At 37.5% G+C, this 22149-nt stretch overlaps 1 protein-coding gene across 1 annotated transcript; it reads right to left on the reverse strand.

Moving 5' to 3' along the window:
* Positions 1 to 1724: 1724 nt before the first annotated feature.
* Positions 1725 to 20363, reverse strand: LOC129248431 (breast cancer anti-estrogen resistance protein 3 homolog). Its single transcript, XM_054887972.1, has 10 exons — positions 20115 to 20363; positions 19934 to 20056; positions 19337 to 19492; positions 19043 to 19220; positions 11424 to 11910; positions 7102 to 7204; positions 5918 to 7026; positions 2884 to 3321; positions 2390 to 2802; positions 1725 to 2330 (listed from the first exon to the last, which is right to left on the reverse strand). The coding sequence occupies exons 1-10, from the start codon at positions 20170 to 20172 to the stop codon at positions 2189 to 2191; spliced, it is 3207 nt and encodes a 1068-aa protein (XP_054743947.1). The 5' UTR covers positions 20173 to 20363; the 3' UTR covers positions 1725 to 2188.
* Positions 20364 to 22149: the final 1786 nt, after the last annotated feature.

The raw sequence follows: 22149 nt of genomic DNA on the forward strand, positions 1-22149 counted from the left end.
CTTATATACTAAAATACAAAACTACAAAGTTTGATCGAAAAATTTTACAAAATGGCGGCATTGGAGACATTTTTGTAATGTGGTTTCTCTTGAAGGAGCTCCGCGGCACGCAGCACAGAGGGTGCAAATTTTAATCTGGAACAAAGAAACATTTTTTTTCTTAATCTAGATAAGAATAGCTAGAGAAACACGTAGGGGATTTAAAAAATATTTATTTTTGTGGAATTAGCAAGCATTTGAAGGAAAAAACTCTATTTGAAAAACCTGATTAAAAATATTTAAAATTGTTTGAGTTATGCTGCGTGCCAATTTCAGAAAACGTGTTTTGAGAAAAACGCGTTTAAAGTTTGGAAATCTGGAGAAGTCGTTAGGTAGCAGTCACTATCGCTTGGTTAAAAGCTTAAAATATTTATGAAATAGACTTCGGTAACGTATAAAACTTTTTGTTCTGTATTTTAAAAGGTTCAAAGAATTTTTTAAGCTTATAAAAAAAAATCAATTTTTTGAAATTTCTACAGTGGTGTTACCCCTTAACGCTTGTAAAAGTTACGCCGTCTTACGTCTTGAGTAAATCTACCTCTGCAGATGTTTTCGATTTTTACAGTTTTAAAATTGAATTTGAATTTACAACAATGGGTTTGTATTAAATTTTGCGTGAAAAATAGATTCAATGGTGCGAAAACCTTAGAAATATTGGAAAACTGCTTCGGTAATGATATTCTCAAGGAAACAGGTATTTACGAGTGGCAGTTACGCTTCAGCAGAGATCGTGAATACATCTAGGATGACGAACGTAGGGGCAGGCCGTCGACATCGAAAACTGATGAATACATCAATAAAGTGAAAGGAGAGTTCATCAGTAATTACAAATTAACCATGGGAGAGACGGCATATGACTTAAATATTGCTTATGGACCTGAATTTCATGTAAAAAAGGGACGTCGTTGATATCGCCAAAGACATGGTTTCAAAGGCTGATCCGATGCAACATTCATCAAACGCATCATTACTGGGATGAGGCGTGGTTTTAGGAGTACGACCCGAATTCCAGACATCAGATGTGTGAGTGGAGAGCTCCATATGAACCAAGACCGAAAAAATCACATCGTTTTCAGTCAAAAAAGAAAGTCATGCTCACGGTTTTTATGGATTACAACGTTATTGTGCACCACGAATTTTTACCAGAAGGTCAGACAGTTAATAAAGACTATTATTTGGCGTTATGAGACGTTTACGTGAAGCAATTCGCCAAAAGAGGAAGAACTCCTGACTCCTTGCTATTTTTTTCTGTTTGATTGAGAAAAAAACTGCTATGGGGAACACTTTTTGACAGCTGAATCAACCGCAAGAAAGTAATGGAAAAATCGAGGTCTGATGGCTATACAGAAAATAGAGTTCCAGAAATCTTTCGAGAGCTGGATCAATCGCTGGCATAAGTGCGTTACAGTTGTTGGGGAGGACTTTAAAGGCGATAATATCACTTTTGAGGAATGAACTTGTATTTTGAATTTTCTTAATATATTTCGTGAACTTTTTGATCAGAGTAGTATAATACCTCAATTTCATGCTTGATTTGCAAATTTAATGTAAATTTTGTGTTGGTTCTTTTTTAGTTTTTGTTTGCAAATAAATGTAATGGGTTCACCATCATACACATCTCAGGAGCAAAGCGACCACCGGTGCTGAGTGAGCGTATATGTGGCATGTCGGCAATTTCTTTCTTGAAAAGTCGCCCTTGATAGGCAAAGAGAAATCGGCGGCAATGTTATCGCTCTCTCATAAACGGGGTGAAGTTGGCTCAAGCTTTTTTTCTTCTCGCTCCTTCATTTAAAGAATTAAGCGCGACGCCCACAGACATCAATTTAATAGACTTTTTTTTACCACCATTCCACATTTACTGTGAGCCTGACTCTCCTCCAGTTTTATCCTTCGCTTGCCATCCATTCGATGAAAAGATGGAACACAATTCAAAATCGCTTAATAAAGCATTTTCGGTTTCAGCATTAATTATTCTAACAAACGAGATTAAAGCGATTGCTAGTGGCGAATAAAACTGGTACTCTAGTCGTTATTAAATTAGTCATTCATGCATACATACGAGCACGTGCATATAGGCAACTGAAAATTGCTTCATATAAAAGTATAAATCCATGTAACTTTTTTAAAATCTATTCCCATATCTATCCCTTTAGGTATCAGCATTATTGCAGTCGGCACTGTAAAATTTATCAGCCATCAGTGCGAGTACTTTCTCCAATTTAGAATGGCGATCCTCTGGCGTAGCGACGGCGCCTTTGCTACCCCACAAAAATTTAACATGGAACTCGGTTCTGAGAAAAATAGACGTAAGTTACTTCAGAAACAGGGCATTACGTTTTTATTTACTCACCTAAAAGCATCACTGAGCAACTCATCCAACCGCTGACTGGACTCTTCTAGCAGAATTTTTGCATTTTTCCTATACAGCGTTAAATTGTTGAGGAAATGGCGCGCCGAGTCTAAGTGCAGAAAATTAATAGTCATACCAAAATCGTCAGCTTTAGCTTCCCAAGCTGTAATACAAGTGTTGTAAAGTGAACAGCGATCTTCCGTGTTGATATTGTTCACGCCAATAATATCGATGATCGGCCGATCCTTCAACAAAGCGTAGAGCAACACATGTGGCACAGTAGTATTTGGCGCTTGAGGATTGGAACACTCATTCATGCTGTTTAGCGTAGGACGCAGTTTGGCTTCAAAAGTAAATGCGCTGTCCGTGTACTTCTGACGTAGTATGTGCCAAGCTTGTTCCAATTTTTGAATCTGTAAAAACATTAAAATTAAAATTAAATTTAGTTTAAAAATTTACATAGAAAAATTTAATTAAATCTAGGATTTACTTACCTGTGGCATACATAACCCCAACATGATGGCACAGAAACCAAAAAGGTTGCCCAAAGCAGTTTTCGTTTCTACCGCAATTTGTATCCATTTGCTTAGCAACTCAGCACGATCCAAGTCCGTTTGACAAGTGAGTATTGTTACTGCAACCATCAGTTTCATGCACTGAGTACGCTCGACTAAATCAGCGCGGAAGACTTTACCAATTGGCAGTGTAAGCATTTCTAAGCCGCAACAATCCAACACATTACGCTCCTCATCCTCAGGCAGCTCTTCAATTAGCAGACCGATATCGATACGTGTGATATGCTCCGCAATCACTTTTGGTCCTGATTCAAGCAACATCATTTTGAAGGTGGTAAGAGCATCACCGTCCAATGGTTTGTTGTCCACCGACGGCAGTAGCAGTGTTATGTAGTTCTCGAAATCAAACTTTGAAATCTATAAATGAGAGGAGAAGTGAGATGAGAATATTTCTACATCTAGGAAAAATTAGCTTTGCTGTTGAACAACCATATGGAAAAATTCAACCAACCTCACAATATAATGAGATACCAACAACCGTAGTTATGCAAACCTCATGAGAGGTTGAGAAATACCAGCAACCTTACTTATAAAAACACTATAAAGTGCATGACCAACTCCAATGCAAAATGTGAACGGATGAATGCTTGCCCGGCGAGAATAAGTTCATCAACATTTTTTCAAATCAAAAGAAAAAATATTACGCGTCTAGGTGTCGAATCAATAGACATTCCACTCGCCCGGATCCTCTTCCAAAGAAACGTACAGCCATAAAGGCATATTTATAGACTAAGAATCACGATTAGAGGATTTATAGGGTCTTTCGTACAACACTCTATGTCACAGCTGAAGACATCAGAAATGGAAATAAGGAAATGATTGTTCAAAATTTACATACATGAGTGCCTATCCTTACAATAATCAGCAGGCAACTAGGCTGCTTCATAATGAACAGTGTAAAGGAACTACCGTGGTGCCCTCGACTAACATAGGTATTTCCATTTACAAGTCTAAGTGGTTTAAAACTCACAGCTTATTATGTTGAAATAAACAAATTACAGTGGACACACATTCCACAAGAATGCGCATAGTAGACTTTAATTCGGAAAGAGCAGAGCAATAACCGCCTAAGTTGATCTAACCAGCCGTATTCTACCAAGAAATGCCTATATTTTCCTGAAATTCCTAACCACTTAACATAAATATTTTTTAAATTTATTAATAATTATAAGTACAGGGTATGCGGTTGCAGAATTAGGAATTAAAAGTTAAATTAAAAAAGAATTACTAATGACACAAGTTCACTCCAATAACTATTACAAAGTAGACAAGTGCAGATTTTATTAAAAAAAAAAAATAATTCCTTTAATGTCAACCGTTACGTCGGATGCACCCTTGGAATCTGGTATCTGTACTCTGTCCTACTCGTTGGAGATGTCGGGATGTCATTAATTTGCCGAACGATATTTTCTTTTAGTGCTGAGATGACCGTTGGGTTAGTTTGATACACTTTATTATTGAGGTAAGCCCACAAAAGAACTCCACAGGGGTAAGATAGGGTCAGGATATGTCACCGAAATAGCTTATCATTTTGTTAGGGAAGAGGTCACGCAATATCATCATGCCCTCTATGTCTGTGTGCGGCGTAGCACCATCTTGCTGAAACCATGTGTGTACTGAAGAAAGGATGTTGTCTCATTATTAGCAGAAAATAATCGTTGAGCATGCGTCGATAAGAGACACCATCCAGAGAAATTGTTTGCCCTTGACGATTTTCAAAAAAAATGGGCCACTTATTCCACTGCTTGACAATGCACACCCAACCGTCATTTTGGGGGTGTGAAGTGGCTGTTGAGGTTTTAATTGTGGGTTCTGTGCTTTAGGTAACTACTTACACTTTGCACTTATATTTAAATGAAAATGGGCTTAATAACTTGCCCCTGCTACGGTAGGCGGTAGGACGCGGCGCAGAGGCTTAATCAAGTCACAAACCGGATACAGGCACCGGGAGGAGTTGTCGTTTAAGCGATAACATCACGGGAGGGATGCAGGCTTGCCCTATAGCTGCAATGGAGGGGACACTACTTCATATACATAGATTACATTATACAGCAATCAGACAACCGTACCCTGTTAAATATTACTATGGTAGGATTCGGTAACTGCTGAATCTGCAGCCCTTACCCAGTTGCCCACCTATGTTATGATGTTTAGTGATATACTAAAGTCATAATATTCGAAAAGAAGCTCAGAATTGAACTGAACGACAAGATATACTGGAGTACACTTGCATTTGAAAGGAGACTCTTGGAGTGCACCCTGCACTGGTACACAGATGGCTCGAAGACATAAGAAGGCATCGGCGTTGGAATACACGGTTCCAACTAAGTGTTCTGTGCCGATGGGCAGCATCTTTCAAACAGAGGTGCATAACATCTGTCTGTACGCAAAGGTTAATTTAGACAAGAACGTCCGGAGTGAGCGAATTGCCATTCTGAATAACTGTCAGGCGGCACTCAAGACTTTGTTATTCTGTGAGAATAAGCCCTCACTGGTCTTTGAGTTTATCGAGAAACTGAATCTGTTAGAAACCCATAATCGAATCCCGCTGATTTGGGCCCCAGGACCCAGGGGTATAACTGAGCACGAAGGGGCGTACGCATTGGCAAGAGAGGCTGCGGCCTCGTCATTAATAGAACCCATGCTCACACCATAGAGGAGAAGCTTAGGAGTGAAGAGCTTAGGCTAAGGGAGGTCAGCTGCCACCAAAGTATGGCGCTATGGCAGGCAAAATCCTTACGGACATTCTCACAGGCCAGTGCAGACTGCGTAGTCATATGCACATGATCGGGATACGGTCCGCTAACTCTTGTCGTTTCTGCGATCAATGCAAGGATACTCCAATGCACTTTCTCCTCAAATACAGGTGCGGGTTGAACTCGGTCAATAAAATATATATTAGTTGACATTAAATAAGAAAAATCGAGAAAAATACATCATTATCCTTACTTACCGGCTTAAATTCGGGTATTTCCAGTGTGAAAAGTTTCTCTTCAACTGCAATCGCATCGAATTCAGTAAGACTCTTCAATGTGGCTGATGATGCTGAATTACTTAAGAAGCGTGGATTTTTGATTATCACACCACGATGTTGTGTAAAGTCATTACTTGAGTCTCCAGGTATTGAACTCTGCACCGAATCGCCTGAACCATTGCCCGAATCGGAACCGCTAGCGTGGTAACCAACAGCACCAATCCCTGCACGATGCGCTGCCAACTGTTCCTTCTCTTTACGCGTCTGACTATTTGCGCGCACTGGCTTCGGTGGCGGACTAGGTGGTTTCTCAGGCAGCTCTGGTATTTGCTTACCCTCCAAACTAGTACTTAATCCCACGGCATCTGAGCCAAAATCACGCGCTAAACTTGAAATGCGCATAGCACTACTGCCTCGAAAATTATTCGTATTAGGCCGTGGCAATGAATGTGTGGTAAACTTGAAGTGATCTAATGCCTCTGTGACAGCTGAACAGCGCGCGATTGTTTGAAATCCATTGCCGTGCAGTTTGCCAACTTGTGTTAAATATTCTAAGTGGCTGTGCAGTTGCATGTTTTCAGCGCCAACCAACGATGCCTCGCTAGCCCGTATTTCTTTATCGAAGTTACTAAATCTGCGCCCAGTATCCCGAAATCCATTCGCATTCCCGCTTTCTCCGGGGGGAGTAGGCGTTCCTTGTATAACACCATCGGCGCTGGAACTTGACTCATTATTGTGCGATTGACGCAAGCTGCTAGTAGGCGTAGCGTGCGCTGGTGTTAGTGAATGCGAACGTTGTTTCTTTGATGGCAAACGAGGAGGTATGTCGCGTTTAACTCGCGGTGGCGACGACATGGGGCTGTGCACTGGTTGTTGTTGTTGCGTGTTTTGTGTTATAATACCGGAACCAAAACGAAAATTTCCATTATGACTTAGGGGCGAATTTAGTGGACTAGCGCCACGTATGCCGGCTAGCATCTGGGTGTGCAAATGATTACCAACAATCTTATGGCCATAGAAAGATAGGGGATATGTGCGATTGCAAGGGTACTGAATGCGAGCACCCGAAGCCACCGAAATTGGTTTGCCTGTAGGAATATATACATATATATATAGTGAACAAAATAATTAAGAGTACTGTATCTAAGTGTGAGAATAATTACCCGAACCAACATAGAAGGTTATAAGATCTGGTACTGCATCGAAAGCGTCCTCCTCAAACTGATACTGTACACGTTCATAGACGGTCTCGGGCTGCAGGAGTATCTATAAAAAAAATGTACAAAATTCATTAAAGAAATCTATGTACATTTTAGTGTTGGAAATTCTCCGAGTCTTTAAAAGATTTTCTTCAGAGCTCCCAAAAGCCTATACATTATCTAAGAAGTTCACTAGCATTTTTAAATGAAATGGTTGTTATTACCATTTCTTTCTCTATATTTCAACTAAAATATCGTTTATACCATCTGTGGCAGCATAGGATATTACTCAATCATTCCTACTGGCAAATCACGTGAGCTTATTTTCTGATAGCAACTACAGGGAAAAACGAAATTATGTTCGGTACCTCATCCAATAGCCATCTCGTACTTATCTTCAGCTACACCTTATTGAACTCGCTAAGAAAAACTAACTAACTCTAACGAGTGTGAAAGCAACAGGATGTGCGGAATAGGCCAATGCCAGACTTAAAGTGTTTTCCAATAAGAGGTGTTATTTAAGTATATAAAAGGCTATCGAGAGATGCTTTTTTTATGGCCGGAATTGGATGGTATTGCTCTGGACAACGTTTATTTTCAACAAGACGGCGCTACGTGCCACACGAGCAACGAAACAATTGATCTTTTACGGGAAAAGTTTCCGGACCGTGTTATCTCTCGAAGAAGTGATCACAATTGGCCACCGAGATCTTGTGATTTAACCCCTTGTGAATTTTTTCTTTGGGGCCACGTGAAAGAGAAGGTCTACGCCAACAGCCCAGGGTCGATTCAAGACCTCAAAGATGGAATGGGATGGATGGGCAGCCACTTTGCAATTCGGTTATGGAAAATTTTATGAAAAGGATATTGTCTTGAAAGCGTGGTCGTGGTGGTCATTTGCCTGGTGCTATTTTCCACTATTAACGGCATACCTTCCTCTTTATAATGAAATAAACACCGATCATTTATATTAAAAAATAGCATTTTTCTTTGAATATCAATGTAACCTCTTATTGGAAAACCCGTTATTAAAAATTATAGTTACGGTAATAGGTTACTAAGAAGTAGGGATGTATGCAACCATATCAATATCTTGAAATAAAACTGGTCCCACTTGGACGATAGCGAGGGCATACCCCAGCTTGGAATTATACTGCAAATATACGCCTAAAGAGTCGGAGTTAAGTCCTTAAGGCTTAGGTTGCTGAAGAAGTTTGTGGTGGATAAATGAATTGTTGACTCCTGAGGAACTGCTAAGACATCACTTTTACAAACGAGATATTTATAGGGTTGCGAAATTCATGTAGCCAAGATCTTGATTAACATTTGGTTCAACTAATTCGCGCACATAAATTAGAAGTCCCATTGTAGCAACTGCTTTAATTGAATATTCCCAGCACTATTTGGAATATGGGGAAAGATCCTTGAGAGATCATCCTCCATAATAATACCTTTTTACTCCAGTTAAGAATATAAAAAATGCATAGAAACATTAGAAGGCTAAAAGAAAGTCCATTTAGGGGGTAACACCACTGTACACGCGTAAAATAAACAAGATTTTTAAAGAATTTTTTTGTATAGAAGGAAAGGGAAAACAATCACTCTGATTTGGGAAGTTATTACTTATATACTAAAATACAAAACTACAAAGTTTGATCGAAAAATTTTACAAAATGGCGGCATTGGAGACATTTTTGTAATGTGGTTTCTCTTGAAGGACCTCCGCGGCACGCAGCACAGAGGGTGCAAATTTTAATCTGGAACAAAGAAACATTTTTTTTCTTAATCTAGATAAGAATAGCTAGAGAAACACGTAGGGGATTTAAAAAATATTTATTTTTGTGGAATTAGAAAGCATTTGAAGGAAAAAACTCTATTTTGGACTAAAAAAACGGCACTTAAATAATTATAACAATCGTTTAAATTAATCTATCGAAAATCCCCTACGCTCTTCTCTTAAGAAGGTTATTATACAGACGTAGTGAAAAACCTGATTAAAAATATTTAAAATTGTTTGAGTTATGCTGCGTGCCAATTTCAGAAAACGTGTTTTGAGAAAAACGCGTTTAAAGTTTGGAAATTTGGAGAAGTCGTTAGGTAGCAGTCACTAACGCTTGGTTAAAAGCTTAAAATATTTATGAAATAGATTTCGGTAACGTATAAAACTTTTTGTTCTGTATTTTAAAAGGTTCAAAGAATTTTTTAAGCTTATAAAAAAAAATCAATTTTTTGAAATTTCTACAGTGGTGTTACCCCTTAAATTGGTAAAACCACTTCAGAACTAATTCATCTTCAGGATTTTTTTTAGTTTGAGTGCGATTATATATCTAGTAAGCTCGACCATGTAAAACGTTTGTTTAATCGACTATTTATTAAGGATTTTTAGCTGGTTATCCATAATGTTAATTGTTTGACTACATTAGCAAGCTTTAATCTATTATCAAGTTTTGGCGACTTACTTTTAATTATGGAATAATTATTTTCTTTATTGGTTCTTTTATCGGTTATCAGGAACATTAATACTTTTCTGGCCAATTAGTCTTAACACATTTTTCCCCAAAAGATTGAAACACTTTTTAAATTAGTACATAAGGGAGAACTACTTATTTAGTTCCACTACATCAACTTCAATTTGCCTACCAGCCTACCAGCAAGGCAAATCTACTGAGACTGCAATACAAAGTCTTGTAATTATTATTGAAAGAGCCATTAAGCCTAAACAAATAGCACTTCCCCTTTAGTTAACATATCAGAAGCTTTCGATAATATATCTTATTAAGCAATCAAATATGTCCTTCTCAAAAGGAATCTAGAAAAGGCGGGGCAGTACTAGGAGGCCCCGTAAACTATATCAAGGCCATAAGAGGTTATCCGCAAGAGGTCAGACTCTCTCCTCTTTGGACGTCAGTAATAGATGAACTTCTCTACAAACTGAACAATCTAGGTTTCCACACTGAAGGTTATGTTGATGATCCGATAGCATACATAGGCTGGCATGAGGAAACCATTTCTAACCGCATGCAGTAAGGGCTCTTTATTAACCCATCAAAAACAGCGCTAGTGCCGTTCAAAGGAAGATCAGCTTCAAATATCTTGTACTAAATGAATCAACTCTTCAACTTTTCACAGAAGCGAACTATCTTGGCATCAATCTTGACTCTTGGAACTCTCATCTTGAGAAAGTTACTGCAAATGCCACAAAAGCATTAGTTGCTTTGCATTATTTGGAAGAACATGAGGACTGAGCTCCAGAATGACTTACTGGACACGACAGTGGTTGAACCTAAAGCCACTTACTCTTCTCTAGAATGGTGGCCTAAAGTTAAGCAACGAAAGGCGGTAAATGAACTCAACAAATTGTACCCCGTCTGTGTCAAAACAGGAGCAATAAAAACATGCCCAACTGACGTATTAGGTGCGTTCTCACGCATACAACCGCTTCCCATTTTAATTGAAGAAGAAGTTTGTTTCAGCGCTTTAAGATTAAAAGGCATCTCCGATTCAAAAAGTGGGGATATGAAGGAATATTTAAAAACTTTAAAATATTTTCGACATACTCTTGTTCCTTATAGGATCGATACATTATCACCCACATCCATTCTCTTCAGTAACTTTCCATATCTTATTAATGAACGTACGGTCTTCAAACTTGGCTACCAAATTTGGTTTACTGATGGGTCGAACAGGAGAACAGGGACGGAAATCAATTGACCTAAATTCAATTCAAATTGATTGGAAAGGATTTTTACCCAACAATCTTCCCAGCAGAAATACATGCCATGGAGATATGTGTGAGGGAATGTCTCTGAAGGAAAATGATAAAAAGACACATTTACATACTTCCAGATAGTCAGCCGTTTTTGAAAACCTTATATCAACTATTATCACCTCGAAAATGGTAAATGACAGCCTGAACCTTCTACCTCAGCAGACTTTGCTCTCATGCTAATAATATTATTAGCAAAAAGCAATATTTTTTCTCTAGTACTTTGCATGATAAAAAAATATATTCAATTAGTTCCGTACTAATTCCAAAATATCTTATGAGTAGATTTAAAATGTTTCATGCAGCAAAAAGTGGTATATTTTTCTCTGTATGAATAAGGCCAAAGATATTATTTACTCCCATAGGCAGGTATGAAAGTACACAAATATTTTCGCTAAGCCTAAAAAGTCTGTTTGCCTCAAAGTTTTTATTCCTGCAGCCACTACATATGTACATACATACATATATACCATACGTTTATGTACATGCGTACTTAAATATCCCAGACGTTCGAACTCACCTTATTTATAACAAAATGCAGCACTTGAGCTTTGGTGCGACAGGTGAGCACGTAATTATCCGGCTGTGAGCCGCAATCTCTTATCAAAAATTCACCTTCCCTCTGCACAATCTCCTCGGCGCGTTGTCGTGACAACGGCCCATGATACCATGCATGTGAACGTAAATCCTTTGCATCCAAGCTAAGTTCCCACTCCAGAGCTTTCTTCAAAGCAATCGCCTCTTGCTGTTCACTAGATGGCGTGCTGACTGTCATGCTATTGGGTGGGGGTTGATGCGGTTGGAAATGCAGTTGACCGGCAATGGATGCGGTAGAGCCACCAATACTGCTTCCAAAATTGCTGCTGCTGCCACCACCACTATCCATTGTATTGCTTGCGTTGTTTTTGTCCGATGCACAGCTGTTGAGAGTAAAACGGCCGTTGTTCGGCGAATTTGGTGTGTTTGGTGGTGATGAATTAGTTTCTGGGAGATTTAGTTCCTCATATCTGTAATGAAAAAGGAAAAATGAATTGATGAAATGAAGTGCATAGGAGAGTTGTAGTGGAAAAATTGCGCGCTAGTAGGAAGTGTTGATAGTAAAAAGTGGGTGGTGGAAGAAGAAGCAACAGCATACAAAACAAAAAATAAATTACCGGAGTATTTTTCTATACCCCTTCCCTTTTTTGTTTTTGTTTTCTTTTTTTTTCGTTTATCTTTTTTGCTGTTCTTCTTGCCACAACTTCCTGTTCGTTAACTGCTTCGCCTGCATTTCAAGTGGATAGCAAAGTGAAGTACTTTTTTGTAAAGTACAAATAATTGTCAAGAGATTTGCATGGATCAAGGTTACAACCGTTCTCCGATAGTAGTAAGCACTTATCAATGCAAGTAGAAAATGTAAATTAGAGAATATATTTCGCTTCACTTTTATGATTGCACGTACTTACTTAAATAACTCCAATCTTATACTCACTATTAGACTTGTTCTCTATTTTACAACCGAATAAGCCTTAAAAATTCTCTACATAAAAATTATTCGATTTACTCTTCACAATTCCACAATTTAATTTATTCTTTCAAAAATGTTTAAAATATGTGTAAAAATCGTTTCTTTCCTCAAAGCCTACATTCGTTGCCTTCTCTGTTCTGTAGCTGAATGAAAACTCGACATACTTACTGGCCCTGCCCAAAAGGTATTTTTTGTGTCCGCCTGCCATGCTTGTGTTTGCATTTCATGCCACAAAATACGCGCTGTCTTCCCACCGTCTGAGACACACATGCCACATTACTCGAATTCTCTCCATATTCTGATTTTGCTCCTCAACCCCTCTCGTGTATACATATTTGCAACATTACAACTCCAAATCCAATGTTCTAATGCTCCAACAGCCAAACATTTGTAAACCATACAACATCCCTAACCTAATGGAAAGCAAAAACAGTAACAATGGGAAATTTTCGCTTATCCTTCGCTGTCAAAAGGCCGCCTTCAAAATGTTGTTGGCAATTGTTCAACCCTTAGATCCAGAGTGTTTGGCCATCAGAGACTCGCGAGTACAAAGGATATTTCTCAATTGTTTGTTTGAATGACGCATGCGCCTATCTTCGCGCTACAATCTACAGCACAGGCATTGGGCATTGTGTAGAATTAGAGAGTTTGACAATATTTCATAAAATTTGAAATGGAAAGTAAATACGTTTCTTAAATACGTAGTCTCAAACAAACTGGATTTTTCTGATTATATTTATATTTGTGTATACATTCAATCAGCTAAGCAGTATAATAAGCAGTATAACTTAATGCCATCAACAATACCAATTTTGTTTACAAGGCATAGTACCTCATGCAATACCATCAATTCTAGTATTATCGTAATCGCATGTGAAGGTTATATCGTCATATAGCACGGCAACATTCAGCTTCTACTTAGTTCTTGTCACATCAACAAAGTGTTCGACTAAGCATTTCAAAAACGCTATATTTAAAATATAATATTGCCGGCTTAGAGTTAGTTTCATTCATGCCTTCAGCCATATCCAATTTAATAAATCTTAAAATGTACATTAGGGTGCATACCATACTACATAACACTTTTTAAAATATTCAGTAATTTCCCGCGGACTACGGTTCAGTTTGATTCCATTCTATGAAAAAAAATAATAAAGTTGAAAAATAAGAGTCACCCTACTGTACATTCTTCTTCTTCTTCTTAATTGGCGCGATAACCGCTTACGCGATTTTGGCCGAGATTAACAAAACGCGCCAGTCGTTTCTTTCTCGTGCTAACCGGCGCCAATTGGACACACCAAGTGAAGCCAAGTCCTTCTCCACCTGATCTTTCCAACGCAGAGGAGGCCTTCCTCTTCCTCTGCTACCACCAGCTGGTACCGCATCGAATACTTTCAAAGCCGGAGCGTTTGTATCCATTCGGACGACATGACCCAGCCAACGAAGCCGCTGGATCTTTATTCGCTGCGCTATGCCTATGTCGTCGTAAAGCTCATACAGCTCATCGTTCCATCGTCTGCGATATTCGCCGTTGCCAACGTGCAAAGGTCCAAAAATCTTACGCAGAATCTTTCTCTCGAACACTCCAAGCGTCGCTTCATCGGATGTTGTCATCGTCCAAGCTTCTGCGCCATACGTTAGGACGGGCATGATGAGAGTCTTGTAGAGTGTTAATTTTGTTCGTCGAGAGAGGACTTTACTGCTCAATTGCCTACTTAGTCCAAATTGTTGGCAAGAGAGATTCTACGTTGGATTTCCAGGCTGACATTATTATAGGTGTTAATGCTGGTTCCTAAATAAACGAAGTCTTTTACAACCTCGAAATCATAACTGTCAACAGTGACGTGGGTGCCGATACGCGAGTGCGCCAACTGCTGTTTTGATAACAGGAGGCATCAGTCGACTGTGAAGGCCAATCGCAGGTTTCAATTCCATTTTGTTGTTTTCACTCTACACACCTTCGACTTCGCTTCTTGGGGTCGTTGTCTTCTTGTTAAATCCAAGGGTGGCTAGTTCTTCCAAACATCTTAGAAGCTTATGCTACTGATGCCGTTTGGTAAATTTTATTTATCAAAGCTGCATTCAAATTGGCGGTAAACACAAATGAACGGCCAAATTCTTTTTCGAAGAAGCAGTCCCAAAAATGAATTTTAACCATGCAAGTCTTTTTTCAATGCGTGATAATAAGTATAGCGGTTCTTTCAATGTGCTCCGGAATTTGCCTTCTGCAAAAATATACCGCTTAATCGTGTCTTTAGATAAATTAACACCACTTCTCCTTAAAACTGCTTGAGCTTCACGCAACGATAAGTTCAGCGTTGTCAGAAACAAATCAATGATTTGCCGAACTTTTCTTTGGAGAGGTTTTTTTGTTTTTTGGTTTTCGTCTGTGGAAGTGGTGAACGTTTATTTATGAACGTCTCTGACTTCTTCATATATTTTGCTTCAGATGCACGTAACATTTTTGGACCTTTAGTATTTGTGCATAGGCACACTGCTTCAAATCATTTTTCATATGCCGAACTCATTTTGTAAAAACAAAATGTAAATTTCTCACAAAAGTAACTAATTGCACAGTTCGTATTGCGAAAAGGATACGCCTATTTAGCAGCATCTTAATTTTTTTTTTACAACGGAATTCTAGGTTCGAATTTTGCCGGTCACGTTTCCATTATATAGACTGTACATCTTAAACTTCTTTGAGCTTAAAGCAGAATAGATTATGTGTATTTAAGTCGAAGGCGCCACATACGTGACGTACATAGGAGTAACACATAATCACACATAATATATTTTGCTCTCAGTCAAATTCGTTGCCGGAAGGGTTGTGACAGGCGTATTACTGGTTCATCAAGATTATGAGTTCTTCATTATGTCCGTAGATTTGTCTATGTGCAGTAGGCTGTTGAAGTATATCTCTTTGCGTGTATCTCTTTGTAAATCATCAAGACACAATTTTTATTCTTAAACGAATTTGCTATATTCTTGAATCCTTCTGTTGATCCTTGTAGTAAAATTACAGGACATGCTGTCAGAACCTCATCTTCGCGCTCACGGATCTAGTATCCCTCCCCTTGTCTCAGCAAATAAGTATTTTTTTAGTTTTTCAGCTCACTATAACGCTCACACGCGATTTACATTGGGCTTAATCTCGCTGCACTTCGGTTGATAGTATCCGTTCAACGTGAGATTCCTTGCACAAGCTGATTTTTCCAGTGGCGAATGTATTGCGATTGTACAATAGATGAACGATCATTCATCAGTATCATTGCCATCATTAATTTACGGTAAATGAAGAATAAAAAGGAAGTTATGCGACGGTTATGAGAAAGAATGTGCGTAGAAAACCGCCCAATTTTTGGAAAGAAAACTCATGGATCTTGCATCATGATAACGCACCGTCTCACAAGGCTTATACTGTGAACACTTTTTTGACCAAAAACTCGACAAATATCAACGAACAACCACCGTATTCACCGGATTTAGCCCCTGTGACCTTTTCCTTTTCTCAAAACTTAAATTGCCACTCCGCGTACGCCGCTTTGAGTCGATAGAGGCCATTAAGGAGAATTCACTGAAGAAAATCTCTTCAACCGCATGTATATGGTGCTTTGATGACTGGACTAATCGTTGGCATATGTGTAAATGAAGCCTATTTTGAAGGCGGCAAAATAAATGCTGATGATCAAACAGTCAAAAGAGGATTTAACTTCGTAATTTTAGGAGTATGCGAGTTTATGGTTTTATTATGTAAAGCCCATCACTGTGAACTTAAGTTTGAGTTTTCGGGGTCGGGGGTTGTGTCCCGCGGCCGCCATCTTGGAAATAAGGGTGCAACTGGTTTTTTGCGATTATCTCGTGAATTTCGAAAGTTACGAAAATTTTGTAAATACTTTTTTGTAGATAATAATATTATCTACAACTTTCATTCAAAACGTTTTATTGTAAAATTAATAATAAAAAAGTTATAAACAAAATTACGCGAAAAATTAAGGGATGCATTGTTTTAAAGCGTAATAACTTTTTTTTCTATTGATTTTATGGAAAATATACATCAGAGCTTTTTTATAGAGCATTCTTTTGTGAACATTTTTGTCTAAAAGTTTTTTCCGCTATCTTTATTTAGTCGTATGATTTTGAGCTGCTAAGCGGAGCAACCAATACATTAGCGAAGCGCGTACATGATTACACAGGCCGACAAAATTTAACCAACATTCAGACCCAGAAACCAGACTATATATTTCCAAAGGTTTATGATGCGCTAAATCCAAATCTGGCCTCAGAATTGCTCTATCAGCTCTGGTTTAGATATCCTAACCTAAAAGTGCAAAAAACACCATTTTTGCCCATATTTGAGGTTATGTAGCCTTGCAGATGTTTTCTTTCACCAAAATTAAAGGATGGCATCTTTAAATACAATCCTTCTTTTTTCAAATGGCGTTTTGTTTGCTCAAATATCATTTTTTTTCGCAGAGATATCGCATTTTGAAATTTTCATGTTTCGAAATTTTCCTACACCTGAAAATCGATTAAAATAACATAGACATGATATATTCGATTACTAATTTTCTTGAATTAAGTCTTATTTTTCTTAAAATTTTGTCTCACACCATAAGTGTCCTGACTCACCACATCCCTACACTATCTAACCTTTGGGTACCGAGTCACACGCAGCCCTAACCCCTAGAAACCACCCCTATCATACCGCGAGCAGGCTTTCCCACAAACTCCAAATTTACATACTATTAATCCATATATTTCAGGTCCTCAAACCCAAGAAAATTAGTAAGCGACTATATCATGTCTATGTTATCTTAATCGATTTTCAGGTGTAGGAAAATTTCGAAACATGAAAATTTCAAAATGCGATATCTTTGCGAAAAAAAATGATATTTGAGCAAACAAAACGCCATTTGAAAAAAGAAGGATTGTATTTAAAGATGCCATCCTTTAATTTTGGTGGAAGAAAACATCTGCAAGGCTACATAACCTCAAATATGGGCAAAAATGGTGTTTTTTGCACTTTTAGGTTAGGATATATCGAAAACCAGAGCTGATAGAGCAATTCTGAGGCCAGATTTGGATTTAGCGCATCATAAACCTTTGGAAATATATAGTCTGGTTTCTGGGTCTGAATGTTGGTTAAATTTTGTCGGCCTGTGTAATCATGTACGCGCTTCGCTAATGTATTGGTTGCTCCGCTTAGCAGCTCAAAATCATACGACTAAATAAAGATAGCGGAAAAAACTTTTAGACAAAAATGTTCACAAAAGAATGCTCTATAAAAAAGCTCTGATGTATATTTTCCATAAAATCAATAGAAAAAAAAGTTATTACGCTTTAAAACAATGCATCCCTTAATTTTTCGCGTAATTTTGTTTATAACTTTTTTATTATTAATTTTACAATAAAACGTTTTGAATGAAAGTTGTAGATAATATTATTATCTACAAAAAAGTATTTACAAAATTTTCGTAACTTTCGAAATTCACGAGATAATCGCAAAAAACCAGTTGCACCCTTATTTCCAAGATGGCGGCCGCAGGACACAACCCCCGACCCCGAAAACTCAAATTTAAGTTCACAGTGATGGGTTTTACATAATAAAACCATAAACTCGCATACTCCTAAATTTACGAAGTTGGCTATTTTGTTCGTCTCTTTTGACTGGACTAAATTATTTTGCGTTTTATTGACGAATTCCCGATACTTTTTTGACAGAATGTAAAGGGTGGTTAAATTTCAAGGGCCGATGTTGAATGTGAACCACACCTAAACATCAACGACACCGTTGGACTTCTTTCTTTGGGGTTATTTGAAAGAAAAGGTGTACGTCGATAAGCCAGCAACAATTTAAGAGCTAAAGGATGAGATAATTCGGCACATTAAAGCATAGAACCTCAATTATGCCTCAGCGTCATCGAAAATTTGGAGCATCGGATGGAGGTGTGCCGCCGAGGCCATGCGTAATTGGGCCATACCAGTATTATCATAATAAAGAGAAATGACAATAATTTCCTAAAAAAATTGTATTTTACTCAAAATCAACACCGGCCCACCCTTTATATCGAGTGGTTTTTTTTTAGCTGCATGGAAACTATCGATATCGATAACTATGATTTGAGAATGTTGAGTGGAGACATTTCTGTTCAGTAAGCTTTGGCAAGCCATTATGAATCGTTTAACGTCAGAACAACGCTTCCAAAGAGCGGAAATTTACTTTGAAAAAAAATCTCTTCCCGAATTTCATAGAGCACTGGCGGAATCATCGACCTTTATTTCTTTCGAAATGAGGAAGAGCTGCCGTTACGGTGAATGGCGAGCACTATGGAGTCATGCTGATTGAATTTTTGTTTCTAAAAATTAATCAGCTGAACATCGACGGCATTTGGTTCCAACAAGACGGTGCACTTTGCTATACAGCGCGCTTAACAATTGATTTATTGCAATATTTAAACTACCAGAGAGAGATGATTTTCAGATGTGATACCTACCAGCTAAGAGTATAGCTGTTGGTCTATTCTGTAATAGATTCTAATAGAATCTTGCTTGGGTTGGCTCCCCGCATGTAATGTCTAGCAAACTACGAATTTGTTATATATAAAAGTATATAATCATTAAATTATACTCACATATTGTTAGAATCATTACAAGTAGGCCTTTTCGAATCTTTGCTTGATTTAAAATTTGAAAACGAATTACGATTGACGATATTGCGATGCATGCTAAATAATTTTCCAGCTTCAGGTACTAAGCAGATCGGAGGGCAAGAATATTTCCGCTGCGCCCTCGTACGCGGCAAAGTGGACACTAAGTATATAGAAATTATAAAATATATATAAAATAGGTAGATTTGAGCATACTTATTTAATAATCCAATCTCGATTTTTTAGATTGTAGATATATATATAGTTGTAGATACGAACCTTCGATATTTATAGACTGGCGCCGTTTGGCCTGCACACCCACTAGACTAGATAGCATTTTTGCGCGATCCCCCGGATGTCGTATGCCTTTCTCCTTTAAATCGTTATCGGTCATTTCCAGAATATCTTCCACAGTATTATACATTTGGAAATTTCCTAAAGAGATTTGTTTTATAATGTGCGTAGGTGAAAATGAAGAACCAAATTTCTTCGACACTTTTACCATTTTTTATGATTTATGTTGCCAATAAACCTTCAAAAACAAAGAATAATATCACCGCACGTTATTCGTTTCTTGCCAGTGTAAAAAATACACTGGCACGTCAACTTCAAGTAGCTCATAAACAAAAAACGAGTTGACAGATGGAGAGAAATTTTTGTGTGCGATGAAATACCAAAATTTAGTATAAATTTTGATTCTTCAACTGATTAACTGGTGCCAGTTGTAAGACTTTTCAACCAGCCTGTGTGGACAAAGTGTTTTCTCTCAAGCGTTATTTTTGCTATTTAACTCTTACATCTGAAGAACTTAAATATCAACTATGTGTATTATTTCATTTAGCATATGTATGTATTTTTATTCTTCCTGATACTTGCCTTCATATTGCTGCAGGTCGAGTAAATCAAGCCAATCCGATATACTCATTTTCATATTGAACACCATCATTGTAGTTTGATCGCGTCGCTTTGCCGTTGCGTACCGGAAGTTCCATAAAATACCTTTTGTTGTACAAACTCTTTAAGGATATTTAAATTTAACTTGATATTCAGTACTCACTTCCGCGCCGGTGGGACATGCCCTTAGCGTCAAATTGGCGTGTTTGGACATTACCCATGTTGTTGTTGCATTCTTTTTTCCTTTGAGAGCTGTTACCTGCTACTCAGCTGTTCGTTCGAAAACTGTTCTACATGCGTTTTTACTATTTTTTTAGTTAGAAAAATACTATTTATTTATTTTATTATCATGCGTATATAAATATATTTAAAACACATTTTCATCACTTCAGTCTCGATCGACTTTACGCTCTGCCGCACCGTGATCAACTACTAAAACATTCTTCGATATCTTTTAACGTTCAGCGGCTAGCCGAATTTTGCGTATTCTCATAACTTATGCTACTGTTTTTATTTTTCTTATTTGCTTTTGCTGCTATACGGTAGTGGTGGTCATGGTGGAGGAATCAGTTGTCGTGGCTGCTGTTATTTGATGCACTTCATTCTGTGCCATTGCCGAATGTTTTAACTTTCCCCTCACTGGTTTTTCTTTTCAGTCACTCTTATTTTTATGTTGTTATATATATGTATATACGTATTTATCGCACTCACAATTTGTAGATTAGAAGGTTTTTGTCAACTCATATCATGGGTATTATTTTAAATATCAAATTTCGCTGAACGCAGCGGAATTCCTTCAATAAGCGGACATGAACTTGAGTTCCAAATAGTTGTGTTTTTGGAATGAACAATGAATTGATATACATATATACATCATTTTTAACTGGGGTAAGAAATTAACTACGATATGGAAATAATTTTTAGCCAAGGAAAATGTGGCACATGTTCACTCTTCTGCCGCCGATGGAGGTGGAATGGTTCACCTTTTGGAACAAGTAAACAATATGAATAAGTAGTCTTCAGCTATATTTACCTTCCCTTTCTACTCATATATACTTAGATATTTATATTTATCTCCCATAGAAAAAGTGGAGTCCTCTGTATGCGAGTCCGAATAATAATAAATTTTCATTCCCGTTTTTTTTTTGTATTAATAAAAAATAGTTTAAAAAAACTAAAAAACACGCTTTTATTGCTAATCGAACTAAAAAGTAGAAAATAAATTTTAATGACAAAGAGACCTATAATGAAGTAATAGCAAATCGAACGATCAGTCATAGTCAACTACCTCAGAACAGAATTATAACAAAAATTAAGATACAAATAGAGTAATTCAATATAGAGTTAAAAGCGTGGGATACATTTTGCTTCACTTTCATAACCCTTTGTAAATAGGTAGTTGCCAATAGAATGATTGTAATATTTACTATATCAAGCATCCCACGCTTTTAACTCTAATTTGAATTACTCTAGTAGTTTATTATGAATGAAAATTATTGTTATCACTGCAGTCAGTGAATAAATGATTCGATATATTCGTGTTATATTTAATTCCTTTCTTATCGGCTGTGAGTCTAGAGCTATGCAGTTATCGGCCGTGATAAAGAAGTAATCGGGATGAAGAACTTATTTCGTGGAGGGAGCCTGAGAAACTGATTTACAAGAATAAATAAAGATTTTTCATTTTACAACCAAATTCACCTTACTTTTTGCCCACAGTAAAAAAAAGAAAATATTAATCCTGGCAATCCTAATAAGGATAATGGAAAACTTTTATCAAATTATTGCATTGTCATCGGTCCTTGATAGGTGTGCAAAATTTCAAGTCGATCAGATTTTTAGAAGTCAGTGAAAATTAAGCTCAAAGATTCCGTTAAATACATACATATGTACATACAACCCGACCTAATAAAAGTGTGTTAAAAAGTGAAAGTAATAAATATATTTCATATTATTACACCTATTTAACTAAAACTAACAAGTAATATTTTTTTAGTAATTCATTAAGTTTTAGACATTGTTTACCACTAGGCACAGTGGCTTAATCCTCTTCTTACAAGCATATATTTATTTATTGCACGAATGCAAACAGATGAGGCTACAGCATTGATGTGTTGCTCAATCCTTTTGCCATGTTTAGCAGCGCAAAGATTTATCGCTTCTTTGACGGTGTACAACTGCAGGTCTTTGGCTGGGTC

This window comes from Anastrepha obliqua, chromosome 5 (assembly GCF_027943255.1).
Source record: "Anastrepha obliqua isolate idAnaObli1 chromosome 5, idAnaObli1_1.0, whole genome shotgun sequence".
Taxonomy (NCBI): Eukaryota; Metazoa; Arthropoda; class Insecta; order Diptera; family Tephritidae; genus Anastrepha; species Anastrepha obliqua.